At 46.7% G+C, this 25,317-nt stretch overlaps 1 protein-coding gene across 3 annotated transcripts in view; it reads left to right on the forward strand.

Moving 5' to 3' along the window:
* The window catches only part of RNF24 (ring finger protein 24), a 77,899-nt gene extending 57,663 nt beyond the window's left edge, over window positions 1–20,236 (forward strand). For 2 of the 3 annotated variants that reach the window (XM_081021280.1, XM_081021278.1), the window contains 5 exons: window positions 4,897–5,046; window positions 12,000–12,042; window positions 13,920–13,961; window positions 16,822–16,901; window positions 18,265–20,236. In XM_081021280.1, coding sequence (XP_080877406.1) covers window positions 4,904–5,046; window positions 12,000–12,042; window positions 13,920–13,961; window positions 16,822–16,901; window positions 18,265–18,406 — 450 coding nt within the window. In that variant the 5' untranslated portion in view covers window positions 4,897–4,903 and the 3' untranslated portion in view covers window positions 18,407–20,236. Of the gene's footprint in view, window positions 1–2,506; window positions 2,781–4,896; window positions 5,047–11,999; window positions 12,043–13,919; window positions 13,962–16,821; window positions 16,902–18,264 lie in introns of those variants that run through there. The other variant, XM_081021279.1, reaches the window with a different exon arrangement.
* Window positions 20,237–25,317: the final 5,081 nt, after the last annotated feature.

Genomic DNA, 25,317 nt, shown 5'->3' on the forward strand with positions numbered 1-25,317 from the left:
CATGTGGGCAGAGTGGTCTGTTTGGAGCCAATGAATGTGGTGCTGGAGCTCAGGATGTTCATTCCTGGCATCAGCTCTCCAGGAGTCGAAACAAGGTTCTCCTGCAGGGTGCAGAGATTGAACCTGGGTTCTTCTGCATTCAGGACAGGTGTCCCACAACTGAGCCACCCTCCATCTCAAGGAACAGTTCTTAAAGTCACAAAGCCGTCCACGGCACAGATTTTGCGTAAAATCTGCGCACGTTGGTTTATGTGCAAAGATACAAGCTAAGTCGGGGCGGGGGTCTCGCAAACTCTGAGCTTTGCAACATGCCCAGCAGCTCTGCTGTTGCACGAGGATTTGAACCCTGGTCTCCCATAATAATAATAATAATAAATTTTATTTATATCCCGCCCTCCCCAGCCGAAGCTGGGCTCAGGGCGGCTAACAACAATTAAAATAATCCAACATTCTAAAAACATTCATTATAAAATTAATTAAAATCAAATTAAAATCAAATTGATGGCAACCATTAAGCAAAATTCTGTGCAGATTGCCAGAGGAGGGGGTCAGGCTGCGCCCTGACCAAAGGCCTGGTGGAACAGCTCTGTCTTGCAGGCCCTGCGGAAAGATGTCAGGTCCCACAGGGCCCTAGTCTCTTGTGACAGAGCGTTCCACCAGATTGGAGCCGCGGCCGAGAAAGCCCTGGCTCTGGTTGAGGCCAGCCTAACCTCTCTGTGGCCTGGGATCTTCAGGATGTTTTTATTTGCAGACCGTAAATTTCTCTGTGGGACATACCAGGAGAGGCGGTCCCGTAGGTACGAGGGTCCTAGGCCGTATAGGGCTTTAAAGGTTAAAACCAGCACCTTAAAACTGATCCTGTACTCCACCGGGAGCCAGTGCAGCTGGTATAGTACCGGATGAATATGATCTCGCAGCGAAGACCCCATAAGGAGTCTCGCCGCGGCATTCTGCACCCGCTGGAGTTTCTGGGTCAGTCTCAAGGGCAGCCCCACGTAGAGCGAGTTACAATAGTCAAGCCTGGAGGTCCTCATCCAATGCTCTAACCCAGTCATAGGCAAACTCGGCCCTCCAGAGGTTTTGGGACTACAGTTCCCATCATCCCTGACCACTGGTCCTGTTAGGGTGCATGGGAGTTGTAGGCCAAAAACATCTGGAGGGCCAAGTTTGTCTATGCCTGCTCTAATCCAACAGTTCTCAAACTTTGTTCTCTGGGCCACGCTTTCAGAATGAAAATTTGCTCACGCCACTCCAGTTTTTTTATTGATAAGAAATACATTTGGGTGGGGAGAACCAATTCCTAGCAGTGCCTGATTTAGGACACAGAACACAACTGCTTTAGGATATGATCGTGCGACATCCAGAACGTAGAAAACAATCCCGCTAAAAAAATAACATGAATCGTTCCCAAAATATAATTATAAACGAGCCTCTTACATATGTACATTAAGCACATTACATAAGTACATTAACTCCATGAGAAGTGGGAGCTTGCTTTTGCCGGGAAATCTTGTTTATCCTGTGCTTTACCAACTGCACTGGCTCCCGGTGGAGTACAGGGTCAGGTTTAAGGTGCTGGTTTTCACCTTTAAAGCCCTATGCGGCCTAGGACCCTCGTACCTACGGGACTGCCTCTCCTGGTATGCCCCGCGGAGGACCTTAAGGTCCACAAATGACAACAATTTGGAGGTCCCAAGTTGCACGGTGGTTTGATTGGTCTCAACTAGGGCCAGGGCCTTTTTAGTAGTGGCCCCAACTTGGTGGAACGCTCTGTCACAAGAGACCAGGGCCCTGCGGGACTTGACATCTTTCCGCAGGGCCTGCAAGACAGAGCTGTTCCGCCTGGCCTTTGGTTTGGACTCAGTCTGACCCTTATGTTTCCCTCCCCTTATGGTTTTGATCTGTGGGCTACTTTTAAAATGAGGCTGCATTTTAAATTGCATTTTAACCTGTATTTTAAATTGGGGTTGTTGTTTTTCCCCTATTATGTTTTTACTGTAATTTTACTGGTGTTAGCCGCCCTGAGCCTGGCTCTGGCCAGAGAGGGCGGGGTATAAATAAAATTTATTATTGTTGTTGTTGTTATTATTATTATTATTATTATTATTAAGTTATGTCTAATTTGAGATAAATCTCTTGTCATCAACACAAGCCTTTCTCTTTTCTGATCTTTCACATCTGTCAGAGTTGGAAATCCCTGTTTTGGATCATAACTACAATTGTCCTCAGTACCCCTTAATGTTCTCGCGCTCATTTTGAAAAGATACCTCACCATCTTTTGCAAGTTTTTTTTTATAAAAGAGCTTGAAAGCTGCCAAGCAGCTGTGCAGCCTCCGCGCTGGGGTGTCCGGGGAGGGGGGAAGAGCGCCGTGTGAAAATTGCAAAAACCCCATTCTTGTGACGCTTGTAATTTTCCTCTCTCCCTGCCACATGCTCAATGGAAATCTCCTCCCCTTGAAAGCCAAACATAATAAAAGCCACGATAGGGAAGCCACGCCTGGAAACCAAAAGGGGAAACGGCTCTCTGCCTATAGGATCACTCTGCGGGACCAAGCCAAGGCAGGGATCAGCTCAGAGCCTTGGAGATCTGCCAAGTTGAGCTGCGGAGGCTGGAGCTTCCAGGAGGGAATTTCTGCCGGATGAGAGGGCTGTTTCTCGCTTCTGCCAAAAAGCATTATTCATCTTAAGCCAGGAGCCGCTTAGAAGGAAACTTTCTCCCCGTCCGTTTTTTAACCATTGTGCTTTCGTGTCCAACCCGCCGCTCCGATGCCACACAGCATGTGAGTCCTAATTGTGCCGGAATTGTCCTAAGCGCCTCTTAGGAGGGCTGCTTAGGTGAATGTCTGGGGAGGGAAAGGCAGAATCGAGAAGATCAAATAAAAAAGAAGGTGGAAAAAGTTTTGCCACTCTGCTTTGTTTGGTCAGTGTTGCCTCCGCGGTGCAGGGCTTGGCCCTGGAGTTGTGAGCCTTTCTCAAGGTGGACAAACTTGCTTTGCATTTAGCAACTACACCATGGGTAGGGAAACTTAAGGCCCAGGGGCCGAATCCGGCCCAATTGCCTTCTAAATCTGCCCTGCAGACAGTCTGGGAATCAGCATGTTTTTACATAAGTAGAATGTGTCCTTTTGTTTAAAATGCACCTCTGGGTTATTTGTGGGGCATAGGAATTCGTTCATTTCCCCCCCTTCAAAATATAGTCCGGCCCCCCACAAGGTCTGAGGGACGGTGGACTGGCCCCCTGCTGATCCCTGATCTACACATACCTCCATGTTGTCTCTTTTTTGGAAGGGGGGGGGCAGGCTGAGGAAGGGAGGGACTTGGTTAACTCCGCCTTGTGGCAAAGTTATGGCGAAGGCAGCTTGGAAACTGCCTTATTTCTCTCTGTGGGCTCCTCCAGGCTTATTCTCTGTTTATTGAGCATTTGTCCTGATTTGATTTGCTTACGCAGTTAGACTACATCCGGACTTTATTGAGCATTTGTTCCAGTATGACTGCGGGACAGTTTATACAGCCAGTGCTTTTTTTCTTTAAAAATGTTTAGGGGTACTCTCATTTTCCTACTCATATTGAAATACTGCCGCTCAATGAGGCCAAGCTTAGATTCACAAAATGTTTAGGGGTATGCGTACCCCTGCGTCCCCACCCCCACTGTATGCAGCTTGTTCAAATCTAGCTTATCTCTAGGAGCAACAACAGCGGAACACTGTTACTGGTCCTGAATTATTGTTGTTGTTGTTGTTGTTGTTGTTGTTGTTGTTGTTGTTGTATTTGTATGCCACTCATCTACTGCTCCCAGCAGAATATTAAAAACACAACAAAGCCTTAAAAACTTCCCTAAACAGGGCTGCCCTCAGATGTCTTCTAAAAGTCATATAGTTGTTTATTTCCTTGACATCTGCTGGGAGGGCGTTCCACAGGGCAGGTGCCACTACCGAGAAGGCCCTCTGCCTGGTTCCCTGCAGCCTCACTTCTCGCAGGGAGGGAACCGCCAGAAGGCCCTCGGAGCTGGACCTCAGTTTCGGGGCTGATCAATGGGGGTGGAGACACTTCTTCAGTTATACAGGACCCAGGCCATTTAGGGCTTTAAAGGTCAGCGCCAACACTTTGAATTGTGCTCAGAAATGTACCGGGAGCCAATGTAGATCCTGTTATATGGTCCCGGTTGCCACTCCCAGTCACCAGTCGAGGGTAATGGGAATTGTAGTCCAAGAAACAGCTGAAGACCCAAGTTTGGGAAACCTTGGGTTAGACTATAAAGGTAATTGACCCCTGACCATTAGGTCCAGTCGTGTCCGACCCTGGGGTTGTGGCACTCATCTCGCGTTATTGGCCAAGGGAGCCGGCGTACAGCTTCCGGGTCATGTGGCCAGCATGACTAAGCCGCTTCTGGCGAACCAGAGCAGCGAATGGAAATGCCGTTTACCTTCCTGCTGGAGCGGTACCTATTTATCTACTTGCATACTGATGTGCTTTCAAACTGCTAGGTTGGCAGGAGCAGGGACCGAGCAACGGGAGCTCAAACCGCCACGGGGATTCGAACCGCCGACCTTCTGATCGGCAAGCCTCAGGCTCAGTGGTTTAGACCACAGTGCCATCTGCGCCGGTCTTTATTGAGCATTCGCTCTGATTTGTTTGCAGAGTGGTTATACAGTGATGAGACAGTTATACGACAATGAGCATTTATGATAATTTGCTTGCTTGGTGCAATGCTACAGAGGGCATCTTCTTGCTAATTGCCCATCCCACACTTTTCATTGTGTTTCTCCATCATTTTTTTTAAAAAAAACAATGTTGTAATCCGCTTTGGGATTCGTTGAAATCAAAGGTATATTGTTTCCAGGAAACAATCATTCAGAATTCTCACCACCTTGTTTTTTGTTTCCTTTTTCTTGCCAGACCATCCATGAGCTCAGATTTCCAGCATTACAGTTTCAGGATGCCAAACATTGGATTTCAGAACCTGCCTCTCAACATATACATTGTGGTCTTCGGCACGGCCATCTTTGTCTTCATTCTGAGCTTACTCTTCTGCTGCTATTTGATCAGGTAAGGACACAGAAGAGCAACAGGTGGGCAAAGGCCGCTTTATTCCAAAGACAGGCTGCCAGGGGACTGCGTGGAGGGAGGTGCCAAAAGCTAGAGGACACCCACCTTGGTGGCAGAGGCTGGCCGTTCGCCATTCGGAAAGAAGGAGGTTGCTTTCAGCTCGGCAGATGCAAGGAAATGTCTCAGATTCCTGTGTGTAAGGCACCCACTCTGTGAGGCTGGCTTCTTGCCAGGGGGTTCCTTTTAGTTTTCCCCAGTCTTCCCCAAATCCTGCTGCCTTTAGAGAGAGCAGGCGATTTTTGTCTCCCAACTCCCTGGCTTAGGAGAACTTTGCTCCGAGGTTTCCACTCGCAGAGTAGAAGCGTTCCTTTGATGTACGCAGCTCACATTGTGCCATCCTAATGTTGACAGATTCCAGTTCCCATCACTCCTGGGCTGTTGGCCAGGATGACTGAGACTGATGGGATCTGGAGACCAGGAACATCTCAGAGGGGACCATGTTGTCTACCTCTGTTCTAAGCAGTCCTGAGGATCCTGGTTCAGAAAAGCAATTTTCTGGTTTTTGAGAAGATTCATTTTTTGTGAATGCGTCTTTTCCTGGTGCACAGGGGAAATAGTTTCCATTTGGCGATTCGCGCATGAACCTGCCGTCTCCCTTTCACAGCTGTCGGGATGCGGAAGCGAACTTTTCAAGGAATTTGCTCTTTCTAACACTTCAGGGCATCTATCTCTCTCTCCCTCTCCTGCAAATAACTTGCATACTTGTGGTTAAGAAATTGTCTGTATTTTTTTCCCCCGCCCACCTCTCCAAAGTGTCTTGCATGCAAGCTGCTCTCCCAGCAGCACGGTTCAGAGGTGAGTCGATGAAACAGCCTCAGCCTGTTAATCTGAACAAAGTGGGAAAAGGCAGCCCTTTCCAAACCAATTGCCACTTGGGAAGTTTGAATATTCAGTGGCGCAGACCAAACAGGTTGGCGTAGGCTATTTGCAGGGTGTGTGTTTAGCTTTAAGAAAGTCTGCGTGCTGGACACCAGAACAGCAGGCTAAGTCCGGCGGGTATTCATTCAACGGACAATATTCTGGCTCTTGGTGGCGGTCAGGAACAAAGGGATTTTATTGTGTGGGATTAGCTCCTATTGTGACACATCTTGCACAAAGATTGGTTTTTCTAAACTATCAGCTCAGCAGTGACAGGCTGTATGTTTTGTACCCATCAGAGAGAAAGACCCTATTTGGCCACCGCTTCAAGCTACAGTTTAGTGTGACGAGACTGAGTCACACTAACGCATGACTTTTTCACACCCCACCATGTCTCCCTCCCTCCTTCGTGGCCACAAGGAGGAGTTTGTACTTCCATTCTTGTTGAATCGTACTATTGTGATACAAACCGGTAAACTGCGGTTGATCCTAAAATATATATATATATATATTTGGTTTTTCAAATTAAAATTTTAGAGTCACAAATCCAACATACATCATGAAAACAAGATTCCAAAGAATCTCTTGGACTTCCCTCCTCCCCTTTGTGGGTCCTATTGTTAATCATTTCCTCCTGCATCTTTTATAGTAATCCAAACCTTTTATCTCTCCATTGCATCCAAAATTCACCATTAAACTACAAGTGATATTACAATCCTGCTGTTTACAATGGTCTTTTGGATAAGTTATAAATTTCCCCCATTCCTTATTAAAATTTTGGTCTTCCTGATTTCTGATTCTTCCAGTCATTTTAGCCGTTTCGGCAGAGTCCGTCAACTTCATCTGCCATTCTTCTCTGGTTGGGACTTTATCTTCTTTCCATCTCTGGGCTACCAGAGATGGCCCAGAACCTGGTTGATCTTAGCTCGTTTCAAACAAACCATAGTTAAGTTGGAATGATGGGCTTTAAAGCTGAGTCGTTTAAAGGAATGACAGTTAGCATTTGTTGTAGCCGAGTTGTTGGAACAAAGATTAATCTGTGGCTAATTGGAAGTGAAAGCTTCAGAACTCACCGGAACTCAGTTCTGGCACCTCTTGATACAGGATTGAGAGTAGGCTTGAGAAACCCAAAACAGCATGCAAGTATAATAATAATAATAATAATAATAATAATAATAATAATAATTTTATTATTTATACCCCGCCCATCTGGCTGGGTTTCCCCAGCCACTCTGGGCAGCTTCCAACAGAATATTAAAATACAATAACCCATTAAACTTTAAAAGCTTCCCTATACAGTGGTACCGCGGGTTACAGACGCTTCAGGTTACAGACTCCGCTAACCCAGAAATAGTACCTCGGGTTAAGAACTTTACCTCAGGATAAAAACAGATATCGTGCAGCATCGCAGCGGCAACGGGAGGCCCCATTAGCTAAGGTGTTTCTTCAGGTTAAGAACAGTTTCAGGTTAAGAACGGACCTCTGGAACGAATTAAGTACTTAACCCGAGGTACCACTGTACAGGGCTTCCTTCAGATGTCTTCTACAAGTCTGGTAGTTGTTTTTCTCTTTGACATCTGGTGGGAGGGCATTCCACAGGGCAGGTGCCACTACCGAGAAGGCCCTCTGCCTGGTTCGCTGGAACTTGGCTTCTCACAGTGAGGGAACCACCAGAAGGCCCTCAGCGCTGGACCTCAGAGTCCAGGCTGAACAATGGGGGTGGACATGCTACTTCAGGTATACAGTGGACCTCAGTGTCCAGGCAGAAAAATGGGCGTGGAGACACTCCTTCAGGTATACTGGACCGAGGCCATTTAGGACTTTAAAGGTCAGCACCAACACTTTGAATTGTGCTTAGAAATGTACTGGGAGCCAGTGTAGGTCTTTCAAGACCAGTGTTATATGGTCTTGGCGGCCGCTCCCAGTCACCAGTCTAGCTGCCGCATTCTGGATTAGTTGTAGTTTCCAGGTCACCTTCAAAGGTGCATAGAGCTCATTGCAGTAGTCCAAGCGAGAGATAAACCAGAGCAAGCACCACTCTGGTGAGACAGTCCACAGGCAGGTAGGGTCTCAGCCTGTGTACCGGATGGAGCTGGTAGACAGCTGCCCTGGACACAGAATTGACTTGCGCCTCCATGGACAGCTGTATATGCGGGACCTTTAGCCCTCCAGCTGAACTACAACTCCCATCAGCCCCAGCAAGCATGGCCAGTGGCCGGGGGCGATGGGAGTTGTAGTCTAGCAACATCTAGATAGCCAGAGATTCCCTCCACCTGGTTTAATTGTATTTTCCTAGTATTGCCTGGGTGCAGGTTCCTTTATGTAGCTGTGTTGGCTGATTTAAACAAATCTTAGTCAGTTGGTTGTGTGGGTTTTTAATTTAGTTAGCGATTCTTCCAGGAAGCTTATGGTGGCGTACTTGAGTTTTTCCCACAGCCCTTTTATTCTCACAACAACCTTCCGAGGTTGTTTGCATCTGGACCAAGGTCACCCACGGAACTTCACGGCCGAGGGAGGATTTGAACAGAGTGCCACCCTAGTGTGACACTCTTAACAATGACAGCCCACTGGCTCTCTTCACTTAAAAGTATACGTGAGGGGGGAAATGATAGTTCTAAAACAAAAGGTATTCTTCCTTTTGTTTTTAGATTTTGCACCGGTTTGTCGCAGGCGTCATCACCTTAGAAGTGGGTTTTCTTCTCATTTGGAGGGCAGGTTGATTGGGGAAAGAAGCCGCTTAAAATAGACCTAAGTATAGTTTTCTATTACTGGTACTATTTCTTTTTCAAAAAAAAAAGCAATGTACCGTATTTTTTGCTCTATATGACTCACTTTTTTCCTCCTAAAAAGTAAGGGGAAATGTGTGTGCGTCTTATGGAGTGAATGCAGGCTGCGCAGCTATCCCAGAAGCCAGAACAGCAAGAGGGATTGCTGCTTTCACCGCGCAGCGATCCCTCTTGCTCTTCTGGCTTCTGAGATTCAGAATATATTTTTTTCTTGTTTTCCTCCTCCAAAAACTAGGTGCGTCTTGTGGTCTGGTGCGTCTTATAGGGCGAAAAATGCGGTAATTAATTGCAGCACCTTTCTAGCTGGTGAAAAGGTTTTTAGAACGTTTAAGCAAACCATCTAATTGATGTAAGCGTTACCTTGTCAAGTTGAGACATTCAACATCCAATTTTCCCTTGAAGAAGGGCACTGTTATGAGGTCCTAACTGCTCCACTCAGGGGGTCTTGGGCTGTTTTTGAATTTGTGCTGCCACCCCAGTGGCAATGCTCTCTTCTAGCTCTGTGACATTCACATGTTGCAGCTAATGCCTTTTTGGCCAAAGCATAGCCAACAACTGCATTTTAGAACACAAAACTATTGGGTGAGTGTCTTTGTTTTCAGCTCAGATCCAACAAGTCGTTTGTTGTTCCTCTTGCGGTATCTCTCCGTCCCGCGATGTACATAGATGCCGTTTCTATTTCCCTGTTAAATCTAGTTATTTATACATAATTATGCGCTGTCACGGCACCAAGGCTCGGGCAACTCCCGTCTACAAAGATTGCATTCTGCTCATTCGTATAGAAAAAGAGCATCGTATCTGAAAGCACTGCACAGATCTCTATTCTTCTTTTTGGGCAGCAGATTTCTCCGTCGATTGCCACCGTGGGTTGTGAATGGGCTTTTTGGAGACATTGAGGGGCAATGCATGGCACGGCCTTCGTGAGATAGCTCCACCACATCATGTACCGGGAGGCTCGCTTCCTTTTGTCAATAACCCCCTGCATTAGAAAGCTAGCACATCAGCAAGAAGGCTGGACCGGTTGTTTCACACAGAGGAAGATGTTTTTTTGTTTTTTTTAAAATAATATTTATTAAAGTTTTAAGTTTACAAAAAGGCAAAAGAAAAAAACACCAAATTAAACAATAACAAAACCAACACATCACAATAAAAAACCGAAAAATAGGAACAATTAAAAACAAAAGAAAACAGAAAAAAACAAATCAAACCTTCCCATAACTTATCTTTCATTTGCTTGTTTCCCTGACCTCCTCACACCTCCCTTTTTTGTATTCTAGGTCAATTATCCATTTCAGCAAATCCTTTCCCTCTCTTCAAAATTTTTATCCTGAAAATTTATCTTGATCTTGATATAAGTTTACTTTCCCTCTTTTCACCAATTAACAGTCTATTTTTCTTTAACTCTTTGATACATTTTTGCTAGAATCACCTAGCTTCATTCCAACATCATTCTAACATTCATTAATTTTACAATGTTTCTGTAAATAGTCTTTAAATTTCTTCCAATCTTCCTCCACCGACTCTTCTCCCTGGTCTCGGATTCTGCCCACACAGAGGAAGATTTTGATATGTACAGTGGTACCTCAGGTTACATACACTTCAGGTTACATACGCTTCAGGTTACAGACTCCGCTAACCCAGAAATAGTACCTCGGGTTAAGAACTTTGCTTCAGGATGAGAACAGAAATTGCGTGGCAGCGGCGCAGCAGCAGCGGGAGGCCCCATTAGCTAAAGTGGTGCTTCAGGTTAAGAACAGTTTCAGGTTAAGAACAGACCTCCGGAACAAATTAAGTACTTAACCCGAGGTACCACTGTAGTAGCATGGATTATTCCTCTGTGTCTACTGCAGAGGTGCCATCCTCTGGGGAAACCCAGTCAAATGGGCAGGATATTATTATTATTATTATTATTATTATTATTATTATTATTATCCTATGATGAGCTCGACCTGTGCGTGCCCTAAACTATTTTGACTCTAAGCCAGAGCTGTCAATCATGAGTGCCAGCAGGATTTGGGATAAAGGAGGCCGTTTGGGTCCTTTAGCATTCTTGTTTAACTCAGGGATGGAGAACTTGCAGCCTTCCAGATGTTGTTTAAAAAGAAGCCCAGCTCACATAGAATCATAGAATCATAGAATCATAGAGTTGGAAGAGACCCCAAGGGCCATCGAGTCCAACCCCCTGCCAAGCAGGAAACACCATCAGAGCACTCCTGACATATGGTTGTCAAGCCTCTGCTTAAAGACCTCCAAAGAAGGAGACTCCACCACACTCCTTGGCAGCAAATTCCACTGTCGAACATCATCCCTGACCATGGACCACACTGGGTTGTGGCTGATGGGATTCAGAGTCTGGCACATCTGGGATGGCTAAGGGTTCCCCCAACCTTATTTCAACTGGTTCCAAGGAGAATATCCCGAGGGGCAGGATCTGTGCGTGGGAATCTCAGGCCCCTGTGATGAGCGCCACTGGGATCTCGTGGGGTGGAAAGACAGCGGGTTCCTCTTTTGTGTCAAAGCGAGGGCTGAAGCAGAAACGTGTTTTTTTTAAAAAAAGAAAACAGAAGTACCAGTTTGAACACCAATCTGCATAGGTCTTTTTTCCCCATTAGTTATTAAAAAAAAACCACAATCGAAACAACTCCCAGGAGTATTTATAGCAGGAAAAACAAGTTCCTGGTCTTAAAACTTGTTTGCGGTATTCTTAAGAATTCAAGAGCCCATGGAATAAGAAGCAGAGAGGATAATTATATCAGGCAGATGTTTAGTTTATCTTTTCTTTTCTTTTTACCACCTTTACAAGGTGGTAAAGAGAAGGTGCACTGAGCTAGCATTTCCACCCTGGGGTGTCGTGCGTGTATTAGGTGTACAGAGACATACTGCCTCTTTAAACGCACCCCTGTTGCAAACTATCAGGCTCCTATGAGCTTCCTTTCCTTCCAGACTGTGCTGCCTGTTTGCTTACAGATCTCTGCCTTTGAACTCGGAAAGGGTTGAGCGTGCTATTAATGGAGGCAAATCTACAAAAACGTTATCCAGTAAGCCTTTCACTACTCAGTTTTCATTTGGGTAGAGCAGGCCTAAAAGAGACTATCTGGTGTGATCTGTTCCCGAGGGTGGCGATTCGGATTTGCTGTTAGAGTCGTAGAATTGTAGAGTCCAACCCTTTGCAGTGCAAGAATTGTTGTTTCATTTTGTTTATCTACTGTACCTTCTTCATGTTCAGTCTTCTTCTTCTTTGTTTTCTAGGCTTCGACACCAAGCCCACAAAGAACTTTATGCCTACAAACAGGTAAGCTTTTCTTTCTCTTTGTCCCCTGCCGCCGATGTTGCTACCACCCGGTCGCCCTGACAAATTTCAAATCGGGGCATAGTTGAAAAGCTTCCCTGAGCTTTCACTTGCAAAATTGTTTTCAGGCTGCAGGCAAGTGAGCAAAACGTCTCAGGTGCTCTCAGCCCTTTGCAGACAAACCAGCAATAAGATTTGACCCCTGCCCCAGGGAGCTTCCAAATTAGAATTCACCACCAAGGAAAAAAACCCCGATGAAGGCAGGGGTAACTGGGAACGACTCTGACACACCCATACCTGATTTATCCTTCCCTGCCCAAACCACAAACTGTAGCTGAGGTTTGTTCTGTAAACTGTGGTTTGACATAAAGCAAAAGCCTGAGATTGGACGTAACACTTAGGCCAAACCATGGTTTGGCTGCCAGCAGCCAAGGAGCCACCATCTTGTCTCTGGGAACCTGGGGTTGTATCCAGTGAAGACGTCCAGCTAACTTAATAATTTCCCCAGCCAACGCAATTTTCATCTGGAGTGTTTGGGACAACCCCAGAACAGAACAGTGCACCTTCCGGGGAGCAGGGCTGGGCGATATATCGATACATCGTCCAGTAACGGTTTCTAGACCACATTGCGATAACCATTTCAAAAGAATTGGCCTGGCAATGTATCACAAATCACTGTGTATGTGTGTGTGTGTGTCCTTTCTGACATCGTAATATGTTGGGGTTTAGCTGGCTATACATTACGATGTTGGAATGTATATATATATATATATGGTTCTTTCAGGTTACGTCCCGCAGCGACCCGGAAGTACCGGAAAGGGTTACTTCCGGGTTTCGCATCTCATGCATGCGCATGCACATGACGTCATTTTGCGCTTCTGCGTATGCGCGAGATGCAAAACCCGGAAGTTACCCTTTCCGGTACTTCCGGGTCACCGCGGGACGTAACCTGAAAGAATGTAACATGAAGCAAATGTAACATGAGGTATGACTGTGTGTGTGTGTGTGTGTGTGTGTGTGGAGAGAGAGAGGTTTTTGCGGGAGGGAAGCAGTAGCACTAGCTGCAGTCCATATAAGCTCAATGTACAAACAGGGCCTTGGAATTGCTCCTGAGCAAAACATGCATAGGATTGCACTGCACCTTCTCTTTCATGATCCCATGGAAATATATATATATATAATTTTAAATTGTCCAGTAACACCTTAGAGACCAACTAAGTTTGTTCTTGGTATAAGCTTTCGTGTGCATGCACACTTCACACGAAAACTTATACCCAGAACTAACTGGGTGCTACTGGACAATTTGTTTTATTTTTATATATATTTCGACTGCATCAGACCAACACGGCTACCTACCTGAATCATGATACCATGAAGGCAGTGCTTTTTTTTTCTTAAAAAAAAATGTTTATGGGTATTCTCATTTTGACTCAAGAAAATCACCATTTTATAGTTCAAATCAGGGAAAATAAATACAGTGAATGGACAAAAGTACAAAGATTCACAAAAATGTTTAGGGGCATGCATACGCCTGCGTGTCGTCCTCACGCCCCAGAAAAAAGCACTGCATGGAGGCCATTCAATGCATTAAACTTCCCCCCCTCCCTTTCTGTTTCTATAAGTTGATGATATATTTGTGGGGGCCTTTTTAGCATGCCCAGTGGAGCAGATTTCATTCTGGTACTGCTTTACAACCTTTGAAAGGCAAGGCTTTGGGAGCAAAGGTCTGCTGTGTCGTCCGGCTTGCGTGCATCTTACAAGAATTCAACCCCTCTTTTGCAATGTTTGTTTTCGTTGTGGGGGGGCGGGTTTGCACAAGTACAGGCACCTCCGTTTTCTAACACACCCTCTCACTCTCTCTCTCCTTTTTCCCCTTGCAGGTTATCCTAAAGGAAAAAGTCAAAGAACTCAACCTACATGAGGTAAGCTGACTTTGTCACCCACAAAGAAAATCAAACTGATGTGGAAACAAGGAGAACTGAATTTAAGGTGGGGGGGGGAATGAGAAATTGAGATAAATGAAATGGACAGATTTGCCCTTCACTAGCCACCAGGCAGATGTATAGCACAGCCCCAGTTTGCCTTAATCTTGATTCCGCCCCTCCAAGAAGCTCATGGAACTGTAGTTCTTTGAGAGATTGGCTCTCTCCCATCAAAGAATTCTAAACAACCACTCCAGATTCCAGGATGTATTGGGGGGGGGGGGCTTTGAAGAGGAGTCATGGCAGTTAAATAGATATAGAACTAACTTTATCATTAATAATATTTGATTAAGAACATTTCAGTTACATCAAACTGAACGATATGGAATAATTTAAATCTTTGTTTTGTGTTGGTTGTAAAATGAAAAGTATAAAGAAAAAGTTAAACAAAAAAGAAAAGAAATAATTTCAGTTATAGAAACTAAAGTGAAAAGACAGAAAAGTGCAAATGTAAAGAAAGTAATATATATATATAATATAGTACACTAAATATACAGTCTTACCGGCACCCAAATGCCTTGGGAGTCAAACGATTCAGCTCCCAAACAATCAGAAACCAGAAGTGAGTGTTCTAGTTTTCGAACTTTTTTTGGAAGCTGAACATCCAGCGCGGCTTCCAATTTTATTTCTGGCGCGCCTGCACAACCAGAAACCATTGGGAAGCCACGCCTTGGTTTCTGAACATTTCGGAAGTCAAACGAAATTCCGGAACGGATTCCGTTCGATTTCCAAGGTACGACTGTAATCAGAACCAACTTAGTGCCAACAAAGATATGAAACCCACCTAATTTTCAGAACTCTGTCACATATTGTCCCTTGTGAATAATGTAGAGCCTTCTCCAAAAATAAGTCAGGGGCTCTCTTGTCCATCTAAAGAAGAGCCTTGTGAAGTCTGGAATCTTGCCTCCTTCCTTTGCCGGTGAAATTAGGCATCACTTGGGTCACCTTCCTTTCGACCTTTTCCTGAGCTCAGCAAGGATGTTTTCAATCTCTTGTAACTCTTGAAATCTGGCAAGGTGGGAAGAGACATCGAGCCGAGGAGGGAAAGAGAAGACGAAAGCCTCCTCAGTTACTGTGGCGCCATCGGCGCTGACGGAATGAGTTACGGGGCTCTAAATTTAAATTTTGGAGGGAAGTGGGGAGTGTGCTGGGGCCCCTGGTATGCGTGCTCAGAAGGCCGGACTTTCAGCAGCACAAACCTGACACCGTTATCGCTCTGCTCGGAGGAAATAAAAGCCAAAAAAGAAAAAAAAAGCAAGTTTGGTTATGCAACTGCCAGTTGCCACACAGCCGGAGAGGTTATTTTTATAGGCTATTAATCCTTACTGCTGGGTGGAGAGTCCCAGCAGGCCTTAGAGGAGGCTGGAAAGTTCTGTACCTTTCTCAAAAGAATTGGCTCTGACTCGGGCACATTTCCCTCCAGTCCTTTTTGTAGAATTGCAGAGTCCCTAAAGAATTAGGGGTCTCTAAAGGTCCTCTATTCCAACCCCCTCTCCACAATGCAGGAATCTCAGATACTGGAGACAAAGGTGTTTTTTTCTGAACTGGGATTGTTCTCATTTCTGGTAAATTTCAGCTTGAATAAATCAGGACAGTCCAGGAGCCAGCACAGTTATGGGTGCCTTCAAAACGATTTCATTTATTTTTATTTTATCAAAATTATCTCCCACACAGTCCCTGGCATCCTTACCTTTTAATCCAGTCGAAAACATTCTCGCTTTGTAGCATCAAAACTCTTCTTCCAATGCAGCAATAGCAATTCAAACACATATTTTTAAGAACAGCCTGCAGGATCAGGCCAGCGGCTCATCTCGTCCAGCACCCTGTTCTCAAAGTGGGGGAACAGTTGTCTGTGGGAAATCGGGATTCGAACACAAGACCAACTCTCTCCTCCTGCAGTTTCCAGCAACTGGGGCTCAGAAGCCTTGCTGCCTCCAACTGGCAAATATAAATATATTAGCTGCAGCCAGTAGGACTGTTCCTGTGCACATAACGTTTCTTCTTTTGAAATCTATCTGAGTCCATCATCCTAGTATGCCCCGCGGAGGACCTTAAGGTCCACAAATAACATTTTGGAGGTCCCAAGTCGCAAGGTGGTTAGACTGGTCTCAACTAGGGCCAGGGCCTTTTCAGTACTGGCCCTGACTTGGTGGAACGCTCTGTCACAAGAGACTAGGGCCCTGCGGGACTTGACATCTTTCCACAGGGTCTGCAAGACAGAGCTGTTCCGCCTGGCCTTTGGTTTGGACTCAGTCTGACCCTTATGTTTCCCTCCCCTTATGGTCTTGATTTATCAGCTGCTTTTAAAACGAGGCTGCATTTTAAATTGCATTTTAACCTGTATTTTAAATTGGTTTTGTTTGTTTTCTGTGCCCCCCCGCCATTATGTTTTACTGTGATTTTATTGGTGTTAGCTGCCCTGAGCCCGGCTCTGGCCAGGGAGGGCGGGGTATAAATAAAATTTGTTGTTGTTGTTGTTATCCCTGGATAGCTCAGTTGGCTAGAGTGTGCTGCTGATAATGCCAAGGTTAGAATCATCAAATTGTACAGCTGAAAGGTACTTTGAGAATCATCTAATCCAACCCCCTGCAGTGCAGGAATTTGCATTATTATTATTATTATTATTATTATTATTATTATTATTCCCCACCCATCTGGCTGGGTTGCCATTGCAGGGGCTTGGACTAGATCCTCAGGTCCCTTCCAACTCTGTGGTTCTGAATGCAAAATGCTTCCTTTCCCCCCTGTCTAACTGATCTTTTTTCTTTCTCCCCTTGTTCCTTTGCCCTACTCCTTTCAGATCTGTGCTGTTTGTTTGGAGGAGTTCAAGCCCAAAGATGAGCTGGGAATCTGCCCATGCAAACACGCCTTCCACAGAAAGTAAGTGCATAAAAAAAAGTCCAGGGGGAGCGGCAGAAGTGAGCATCTCTGCAGATGGACCTTCGGCCGTGAGGACGGTGCCTCCTGATTTCCCTTGAGGGTTGCACCCACATTCCAAGAGCCGGGTCCCGTCATGGTGGCAGCGGCAGAAGAGAAAGCCTTCCCTTTGTTTCCAGGCCATGGGGACATCCATTAGGCGCATCCCTTGTCATGTGCGATAAACAGAGCCAGACCCCATCAGCGCTGCCTGCAGAAAGTGCCAGGCTCCTTCCCCTGGCAACGCCAGTCCAAAGGATTGTGGGTGCCAGTACTCAGCCAAGCCAAGAGGCTGGCAGTCTGATGCAGTATAAGGCAGTTTCAAATGCAAGCAGGGTGGGTTTACGATTATTAAATTTATTAGGGTTTTTCTTTTTGCCACAGGCAACTCAAAGCAACTTACCAAAAAAGACCTTTGCCCTTGTGGAGTGTTTCCTCAGCCTCCTCTCCCCTCTCCTTGGGAGTCCTCTGGGCAGCCACTGCTACCATCCCTGGTCTCTGAGCTGCCCCCAAAGAGAAGAGCCTCCTCACACTGTCCCACAGGGCCCTGGGACTTGTCTGTCCATTCCCAACAGCAAGGGCTGGCAGACTGGCAGGCTCGACTCCCGTGTCCGCTTGCTTGCCTACTTTGAGGGCACCTCAGCTCCTGGCAACCAGTACCCCCTGGCCAGCCCCAGAGGCACCATTCGCCTGGGGAGCTTGCAGCCAGGGCTGCTGCAACAAACAGCCCCACAAGCCTTTGGGAGGCAGAAATGCGAGAGGGCATCAGAGGAGGGAGGGAAGGAAAGAGGGCACCCCTGACCATCATTCAAGGCACCCCAAGTTGCCGCAGCATACTGGTTGAAAACCACTGCTTTATTTGGGTCACTACATTGGCTCCCAGCACATTTCCGAGCACAATTCAAAGTGTTGGTGCTGACCTTTAAAGCCCTAAATGGCCTCGGTCCAGTAGACCTGAAGGAGCATCTCCACCCCCATTGTTCTGCCCAGACACTGAGGTCCTTCTGGCGGTTCCCTCACTGCGAGAAGCAAAGCTACAGGGAACCAGTGGCACCTGCCCTGTGGAACGCCCTCCCACCAGATGTCAAAGAGAAGAACAACTACCAAATTTTTAGAAGACATCTGAAGGCAGCCCTGTTCAGGGAAGCTTTTAATGTTTAAGAGACCACTGTATTTTAATAGTCTGTTGGAAGACGCCCAGAGTGGCTGGAGAAACCCAGCCAGATGGGCGGAGTATAAATAATAAATTCCATTCCATTCCATTCTGCTATATTCCTGGCTTGAAGTCTGCCTATACTGAAGGGGCTGCTTTCTTTCCCCGCCACAGGTGCCTCATCAAATGGTTGGAGGTGCGCAAAGTCTGCCCACTCTGCAACATGGCCGTCCTGCAGCTGGCACAACTCCACAGCAAGCCGGATGCCCACGGACTCCCCCAAGAGCCCCTCCCTGGGGCGGCCAACATCGTATAGCTCCCCGCGAGCCTCTCTGGGGCGCAGCCTGCCGCCCAGAGACGTCCCGCTCTCTGAACCTGCTGCTTACGGCCTCGGGGTCTTCGCCGGGGCTTCTTCCATCTCGCGAGGAGCTCCCAGGACACACTTGAAGGAGGGGGAAGGTGCTTGGACCGCAGAAACGCCCTCAGCGCCGAGACCACCGCCGGTGCGACGAGAAGAGGCCATAACGGGCTCAGCCTTTTCCTTTCTTCCTTCCGACCCCCTTTTTCTTTCCGTGAGAGCACTTTACGAAGGACACGCGCAAGTCTGGCGCCTGCGTTTGGACTGAGCTGCACACATGCCGGAGCGAGGGATGTGAGGCGCACCCTTTGCGCCTCAGGATCGAAGAGACCCCGCGTGGTCCTTTTCTGCGGGTGGAATGGGAACCGTGCCCCGAGATTCTGCCGCTCAGTGGTTACCTCATACCGAATTGCCTGTGGCTTCCAGAACAGAACAAGGCAAGGGCCTGGCCTGTTTGCAGAACGATCCGCAGCAGCAGTCCGTGTGACTCTCTCGTACGCTGTGGGACGGAGAGCAAGAGCACAGCCCAGCTCTCCAAAGGAAGAGTGGGTGCTGAGAGGCCTAGCGGCGACGCACAGATTATTTGGTTACCAGTCAGGCCAACGTCCACCAGGGTCCTGCTAGGCGCTTGAGATCCACACTGGCTTGGTTCCTGCCTCAGAAAATGATTCCTTAAGTGCCCCGGGAGGGAGGCGGGGGGGAAGCAAACCACGCAGATTCCTGCCACGTTAATGGACAACTCTGAAGCCAAGGAAAAGCCAGGAGAGGCAGCTTAGCAGCCTTTTGGATTCGGCAACAGGGGAACGTCCCTTTTTTAAATTCCCACAATGCGGCAAATCCCATTTTTAACCAGGTTTGAGTGCAGAAGGGCATTTGCCTGCGTAGAAGCTAGACCCGATTGGAATTCAAAATAAAAATGGCAACTATTACGAACCCTGGACTCTGCAAGCTTCTTAGCAGCTTTGCGTAGAGTTGAGCGCAGACTTTTGGTGGGGTGGGGATTCATCTGAAAAAGAGGCCTGCTAGATCAGACCAAAGACCCTTCTAGTTCAGCTTCCAGTGTCCCACAGCAGCCCCCCCCCCAGAAGCCTCTGGGGAGCCGTAAGGGTGATAAGCCTCTCTCCCATTGCAGTTCACGAGCAACTGGGGCGCCTCGGAGGGCCTCCTGCCTCTCGACCCAGAGGGTCTTCCATCATGGCCAGTAGCCATTGATGAGTCTCCGTTTTCCAACGGGTGTTTCAATTCCATCAGCCCAAATCTAAACTTTGTCTACCGCTAAGGCACCAAGTGAATATAGTTCGATGTACCCAAACATAGAAAATTCATTGGATTTGTTCAAAAGTAATTGTTTTTGGTTCCATTAGATAACCTGTCAGCGCAGGTTGGAGTCCAATTCATGTTCCATTATTGATTTGTGAAATATATATATATATAAAAAAGCAAATTTCTGGCCAGAGAAAGTTCTGACGGTGGAGAGGTCCATTTCCAAGATTACCTGCGCAGATTATTTTGGGGTCTGCTAAGGAGGCAGGATGCTATTCCCAAACCCCCTTTTGGGCAGTGTGTTTTGTTTCTGTGTCCGCAGTTGTTCAAAAGACACAGGGAAGGGATTTTGCAGTATTACGTTGTACAGCGTGAGGTTCCCTTTTTGCTAAAAATAAAATAAAATGGCACAGACTGTTCTTCCCGGTCCTTCCATAATAGGGGCAAATTTCCAATAGCCGGTTCTTAGTATGGCATGACTTTCAGTAGCCTTTTACTGTTTTCGTCCATCCGGGTACAGCCTGATCTCTTCCTGCCCCACCTGACGCGGTCTTCTTTTTGTAAATAGCGTGTGACTCGAGAGAGAGTTTATGAACCTTAGAAGTCCTCCTGGAGGAGACATTTGTACACTAAAATAAATAAAATTCTGCAGCAGAATTTTTTTTTTTTTTTAAAGAGAAAAGACACAAAGAAAACATGCTGGGTTTTTATTTTGTAAACTATATTTTTGTATATTTAATTGCTATTTTAAAATTCTAATGCATCTTTTTTGCTAATCGCTATTCTTAAATGCGGGGAGGGTGGGGGGAGGGGAACGTTTGCATGTGATTTGACTTGAACTGTAAATAAAGGCAGATTTTGGAAATAACAGCGGAGTGGTGGAATCTGTGGTTGCTTATCTATATATCCATCCGGAAAGTCAAAGCCAGCTTTGGGTAATCTCTTAAGGGATAATCTGAACTGTGGTTGCAGAGCCACTAAGGGGGCAGAGCACAGTGCATGCTACGACATTGAGGGGGGAAAGTGTTTGCCGATTTACTTTGGGGAAAACAAACTCAGCAATAACAAATGGGATAGAGGAAACCTGAGGAGAACACATGCAAATTGCAGTTTTCACAAACCCCCATAGCTCTTTTCTGTAAGAACTCTGGTTTCAGTATATTGAAATGAGATCGCCAAGGAGCCGTGCGTGGAATGTTTATGAACATTCTTAGCTGCCTGGAAGTTTTGAAAAAGCTTATTGCAGGAACGGAGTATACTTTTGGTGGGAAGGGATGCAGTAGGCAATATTACCATAAATGTTTGCCCATTGTCAGGAGTGAGCAGGCAGTAAATCACACCATGAAAGTTGGGACTTAACTTTTCATTTGCAAGAACACGATCTGCAGAGACTTGGATGACTGTCAGGCCTAATGAGCAGAGCACTTCATCCCCGGTAGGTCTTGCCCCATGGGTCAGTTGCCGAGGCTGAAAATCCCCACCTCCCCACGGCCGTCTACGTCCCCTCCTCTCCAGGGTTTTTCCCAAACAATCAGAGACTGTGCCTGTGTGCAGCCAACCTCTCCTCCGCTCTTTTCATGCCTCTTCTGGTTCTGTGAGACATTGGGTGGGGGAGATGTTCACAGCAGGAGAGGGAGACACCCATGACTCTGCACCAGCCGGACTCATCACTGCCTCTGGGCCTTCCTCTCCTTCCGCTTCTGCCTCTGATTCTGGACTTCTGTCTGCCACAGACTCTCCCCGCTCACTAAGCCCTGTTACCTCTTCAGTTTTCAACACCTCCTCTTCCCAGTCCTCTGCCTCTGACCACTCATTGTCGTCTCACCACCAACCCCCGGGCTCTGAGCTTTCTTCTCTTTGGGGTTCCCCAGCTGGTTCCTCCCCCCACTACTTTGCATCCAACCAGTCCATTGCACATTTGTGTTTGTGTGTGTGTGTGTGTGTGTGAGAGAGAGAGAGAGAGAGAGAGAGAGAGAAACTATGAAGGCGAAACAGATGGAGCACAAAACACACCCGTGAATTTATGTAGGTCTGCACATCTATTACTTCTGTGAAGTGTCTTCCGAAACAAGTGCTGCAACAACCGATATTCTCACAAACACCCCCATAAGGTTGAACACATCTGGTCCAGCATCCTGTTCTTGCAGAGGCCAATCAGATGACCCTGGCAGAACCTGAGTGCAACAGCATCTTCCCCACAGTAAATGGGAGAACAAAGACATTGCAGCTTTGTTTGTCGTTTAGTCGTGTCCGACTCTTCATGACCCCATGGACCAGAACACGCCAGGCACTCCTGTCTTCCACTGCCTCCCGCAGTTTGGTCAAAGTCATGCTGGTAGCTTTGAGAACACTATCCAACCATCTCGCCCTCTGTCGTCCCCTTCTCCTTGTATCCTCCATCTTTCCTAACATCAGGGTCTTTTCCAGGGAGTCTTCTCTTCTCATGAGGTGGCCCAAAGTATTGGAGCCTCAGCTTCAGGACCTGTCCTTCCAGTGAGCACTCAGGGCTGATTTCCTTCAGAATGGATCGGTTTGATCTTCTTGCAGTACATGGGACTCTCAAGAGTCTCCTCCAGCACCATAATTCAAAAGCATCAGTTCTTCGGCGATCAGCCTTCTTTATGGTCCAGCTCTCGCTTCCATACATCACTACTGGGAAAACCATAGCTTTAACTATGCGGACCTTTGTTGGCAAGGTGATGTCTCTGCTTTTTAAGATGCTGTCAAGCTTTGTCACATTGCAGCTTGGAGCCATTTATGTATCTCATCCTCTTTCAAAGCCACCCAAATTGGTGGCCATCACTTCCCCCTTGCAATAGTAAAGTCCATAGTTTAATGATGCTCAGTGTGCATACAATTCTTTTGCATCTCCCAGGGCTTCCATCATTCAGCTTCTTGGACGTTCTCAATTTCTACTGTTGCAAGGCAGACAGAATTCCTCTCTGCACACATGCACACTTTTTGGTAATTTTATACACCTTTATCGTGTCTCCTCTCACTCACCTAAACACAAAAGCCCCTGCAAACATGCCTAAGAAGTGAGTTGCTCCATCCCATTGATCATGTCGTTTGCCTTTTTTTCCCTGTACCTTTTCCAAGTCCACGATGCTTCTTTTGAACTGGATTGAGAGCTGCAGACAGCATCCCCAGGTGGCAAGGGGGAGACAAATGGCAGCTGCTTCTCCCTCGTTGCTCGGGCATTTGGGTTGCCCTTTCCTGAGCTGCGTTTGATCTTTTGCTAATGCACCGCTCCCACTGTTCAGGGCCTGTCAGCCGAGCATTGATAGAAAGCAGCTCTTGGCTGTGGGTGACGGCAGCTCAAGCGTGATGCTAGCTGGGTACATCATGAACAAGCTGGAGGCGGGGTCTGCCAGGTACCTGGCCACCTTCCAGAATATCCGACGGGTGCCAAATGTGGTTGGCAGCAAGAGCTGTTCTCCGCAGGTGCTCAAACAGAGATTTTAAAAACAAATAAATGTGGTGCATGCGAGGCACAGATACGGGAAATCTGTCCCCGGAAAGTGCAGCGTATCTCTTTTTGTGGTGCTGCATATTTTAAATAAAAGCTGCTGTGTTGGCCTTGCTGGGGGAAAGTATGCATTAAAACATGTATATTTTGCAATACTTAGTTACTGAATATATATACTCCGCCTTCCTCCCCCAAGGAGCCCAGAGCACCAGATGGACAATTTTAAAACAAAAAACAAAAGTACAGTATTCTGAAACCATTTAAACAGTCTAAAAATAATGCAACATTTGTGCAATTTGCAGGGGTTTTGTTAATAACAACAATAAACATTTTTTAAAAAACCTAATAAAAACTCACCAATATTTTGGTGTGACTTTCTCCTAATACCACAATTTTTTTTTGCATGTGATTATAATCAAATGCATTACAAGTGCTGTTTTCACTAATGTATTCATTTTTATGTACAGTGGTACCTCGGGTTACAGACACTTCAGGTTACAGACTCCGCTAACCCAGAAATAGTACCTCGGGTTAAGAACTTTGCTTCAGGATGAGAACAGAAATCGCGTGGCGGCCGTGTGACGGCAGCGGGAGGCCCCATTAGCTAAAGTGGTACCTCAGGTTAAGAACGGACCTCCAGAACGAATTAAGTTTTTAACCCGAGGTACCACTGTATACTTGTCCCGATCATATGTAATTTCTTGTCAGACAGTTGGTTAGTTGTTTGTGATACTGCATTCCCAAAATTAAGAGAAGTGCAAATTTCAAAGGATGGCTACATCTCAGTTCTCATATTGTTTCAGAAAGTGCAAATTAGGTGGTCTTGCCTTTAAATGCAAACGGAATCAAAGTACGCCCCATCCCTAATACCCGCCTGTTCCCTGCCCCTCCATCATTAAATCCAGATTGACCATTTCCGAGGGAAATTTAGCAAATTTAAAAACAAACACTGCCCATGACCCATTTGTCATATATCTCAGCAACCTCCTTGAAAGGGTAAGTCCTCTTCTGAATGCACCCTAAGATCAGAACCACCTAGAAGGTAATGTCAGCCTCTCCTCTCTCTCTCTCCTTCTGCAGGAAACCTCCTGTGTGTTCCACACACAAAAACAAAAGGCCCCTTGGCAATTTCTTATGTCTTGCAACAACACTTTGGGGAAGACTAGCAGGCCCAAGGGATACGTGCTTTGTTTTCTCTGAATACTGGTTCTCTGGCTTTTCCACACACCAGCCTTTTAAAAGTTGCTTTTCCAATGTGAGTCGCTATTTCAGTATTTACAGCCAGTGTGGCACAGTGGCTGCAGTGTTGGAACAGGACCTGGGAGACCAGGGTTCGAATCCCTGCTCGGCCATGATGCTCACTGGGTGTGACTCTGCACCAGCCTCTCGCTGCTCTTGTGCTCGGGTCCTGCTTGCACAAGCATCTGGGTGGCCACAGTGAGAACAGGATGTTCAACAAGATGGCATTGGACCTGACCCGGAAAGCTCTTCTTCTGCTCCTAACCCGCACCAGTTCTCTAGAGACAGCCTTTGCAGTTCTCAACGGGCAGAGGCAGAGTGAGCAGAACCAGGTGAGAGAGGCCTGATGTTTTCAGCAGGTGTTCCCAGCCATATCAGTGCTTGTTTGGTTTTTTAAAAAACCCAGAGTCGTTTATTTTGTCTTATCAGCGAAACCTGTTCCTACATAAAAAGGTTCCCAGCACAAAGGCTGCCTTTGCCTCCTCAAAGAGCTGATCAGTTGCACTTCTGGGTAGGTAGACATCAGCTGCTGTCCTCCTGGGTCTTCCAGTTTTCCAAAAGTGAGAAGACTGATGTGCAAACTCAGTGTCAGGAGCGAGCCAGCAGTAAGTCGCACCACGCAAGTTGGAGTTAACTCTTTATTAGCAAAATCACAATCTGCACAGACTTGGTTGAGTGTCAGGCCTCCTGAGCACAACAGCTCATCCCTGCTAGAATCAGTGGCCAAGACAGAAGGTCCCTGCCTTCCCACGGCTGTGCAAGGCCCCTTGTCTCCAGGATTTCCCCCCAAGCAATCTGAGACTGCGCTTGTGTACAGGCAATCTCTCCTCTGCCCATTTTAGGCCTCTGCTGGTGGTTCTGGGAGACCAGGGGGAGGAGAGCTTGTCAGGAGGAGAAG

The sequence above is a fragment of the Podarcis pityusensis genome (assembly GCF_964106645.2).
Source record: "Podarcis pityusensis genome assembly, chromosome: 9".
NCBI lineage: Eukaryota > Metazoa > Chordata > Lepidosauria > Squamata > Lacertidae > Podarcis > Podarcis pityusensis.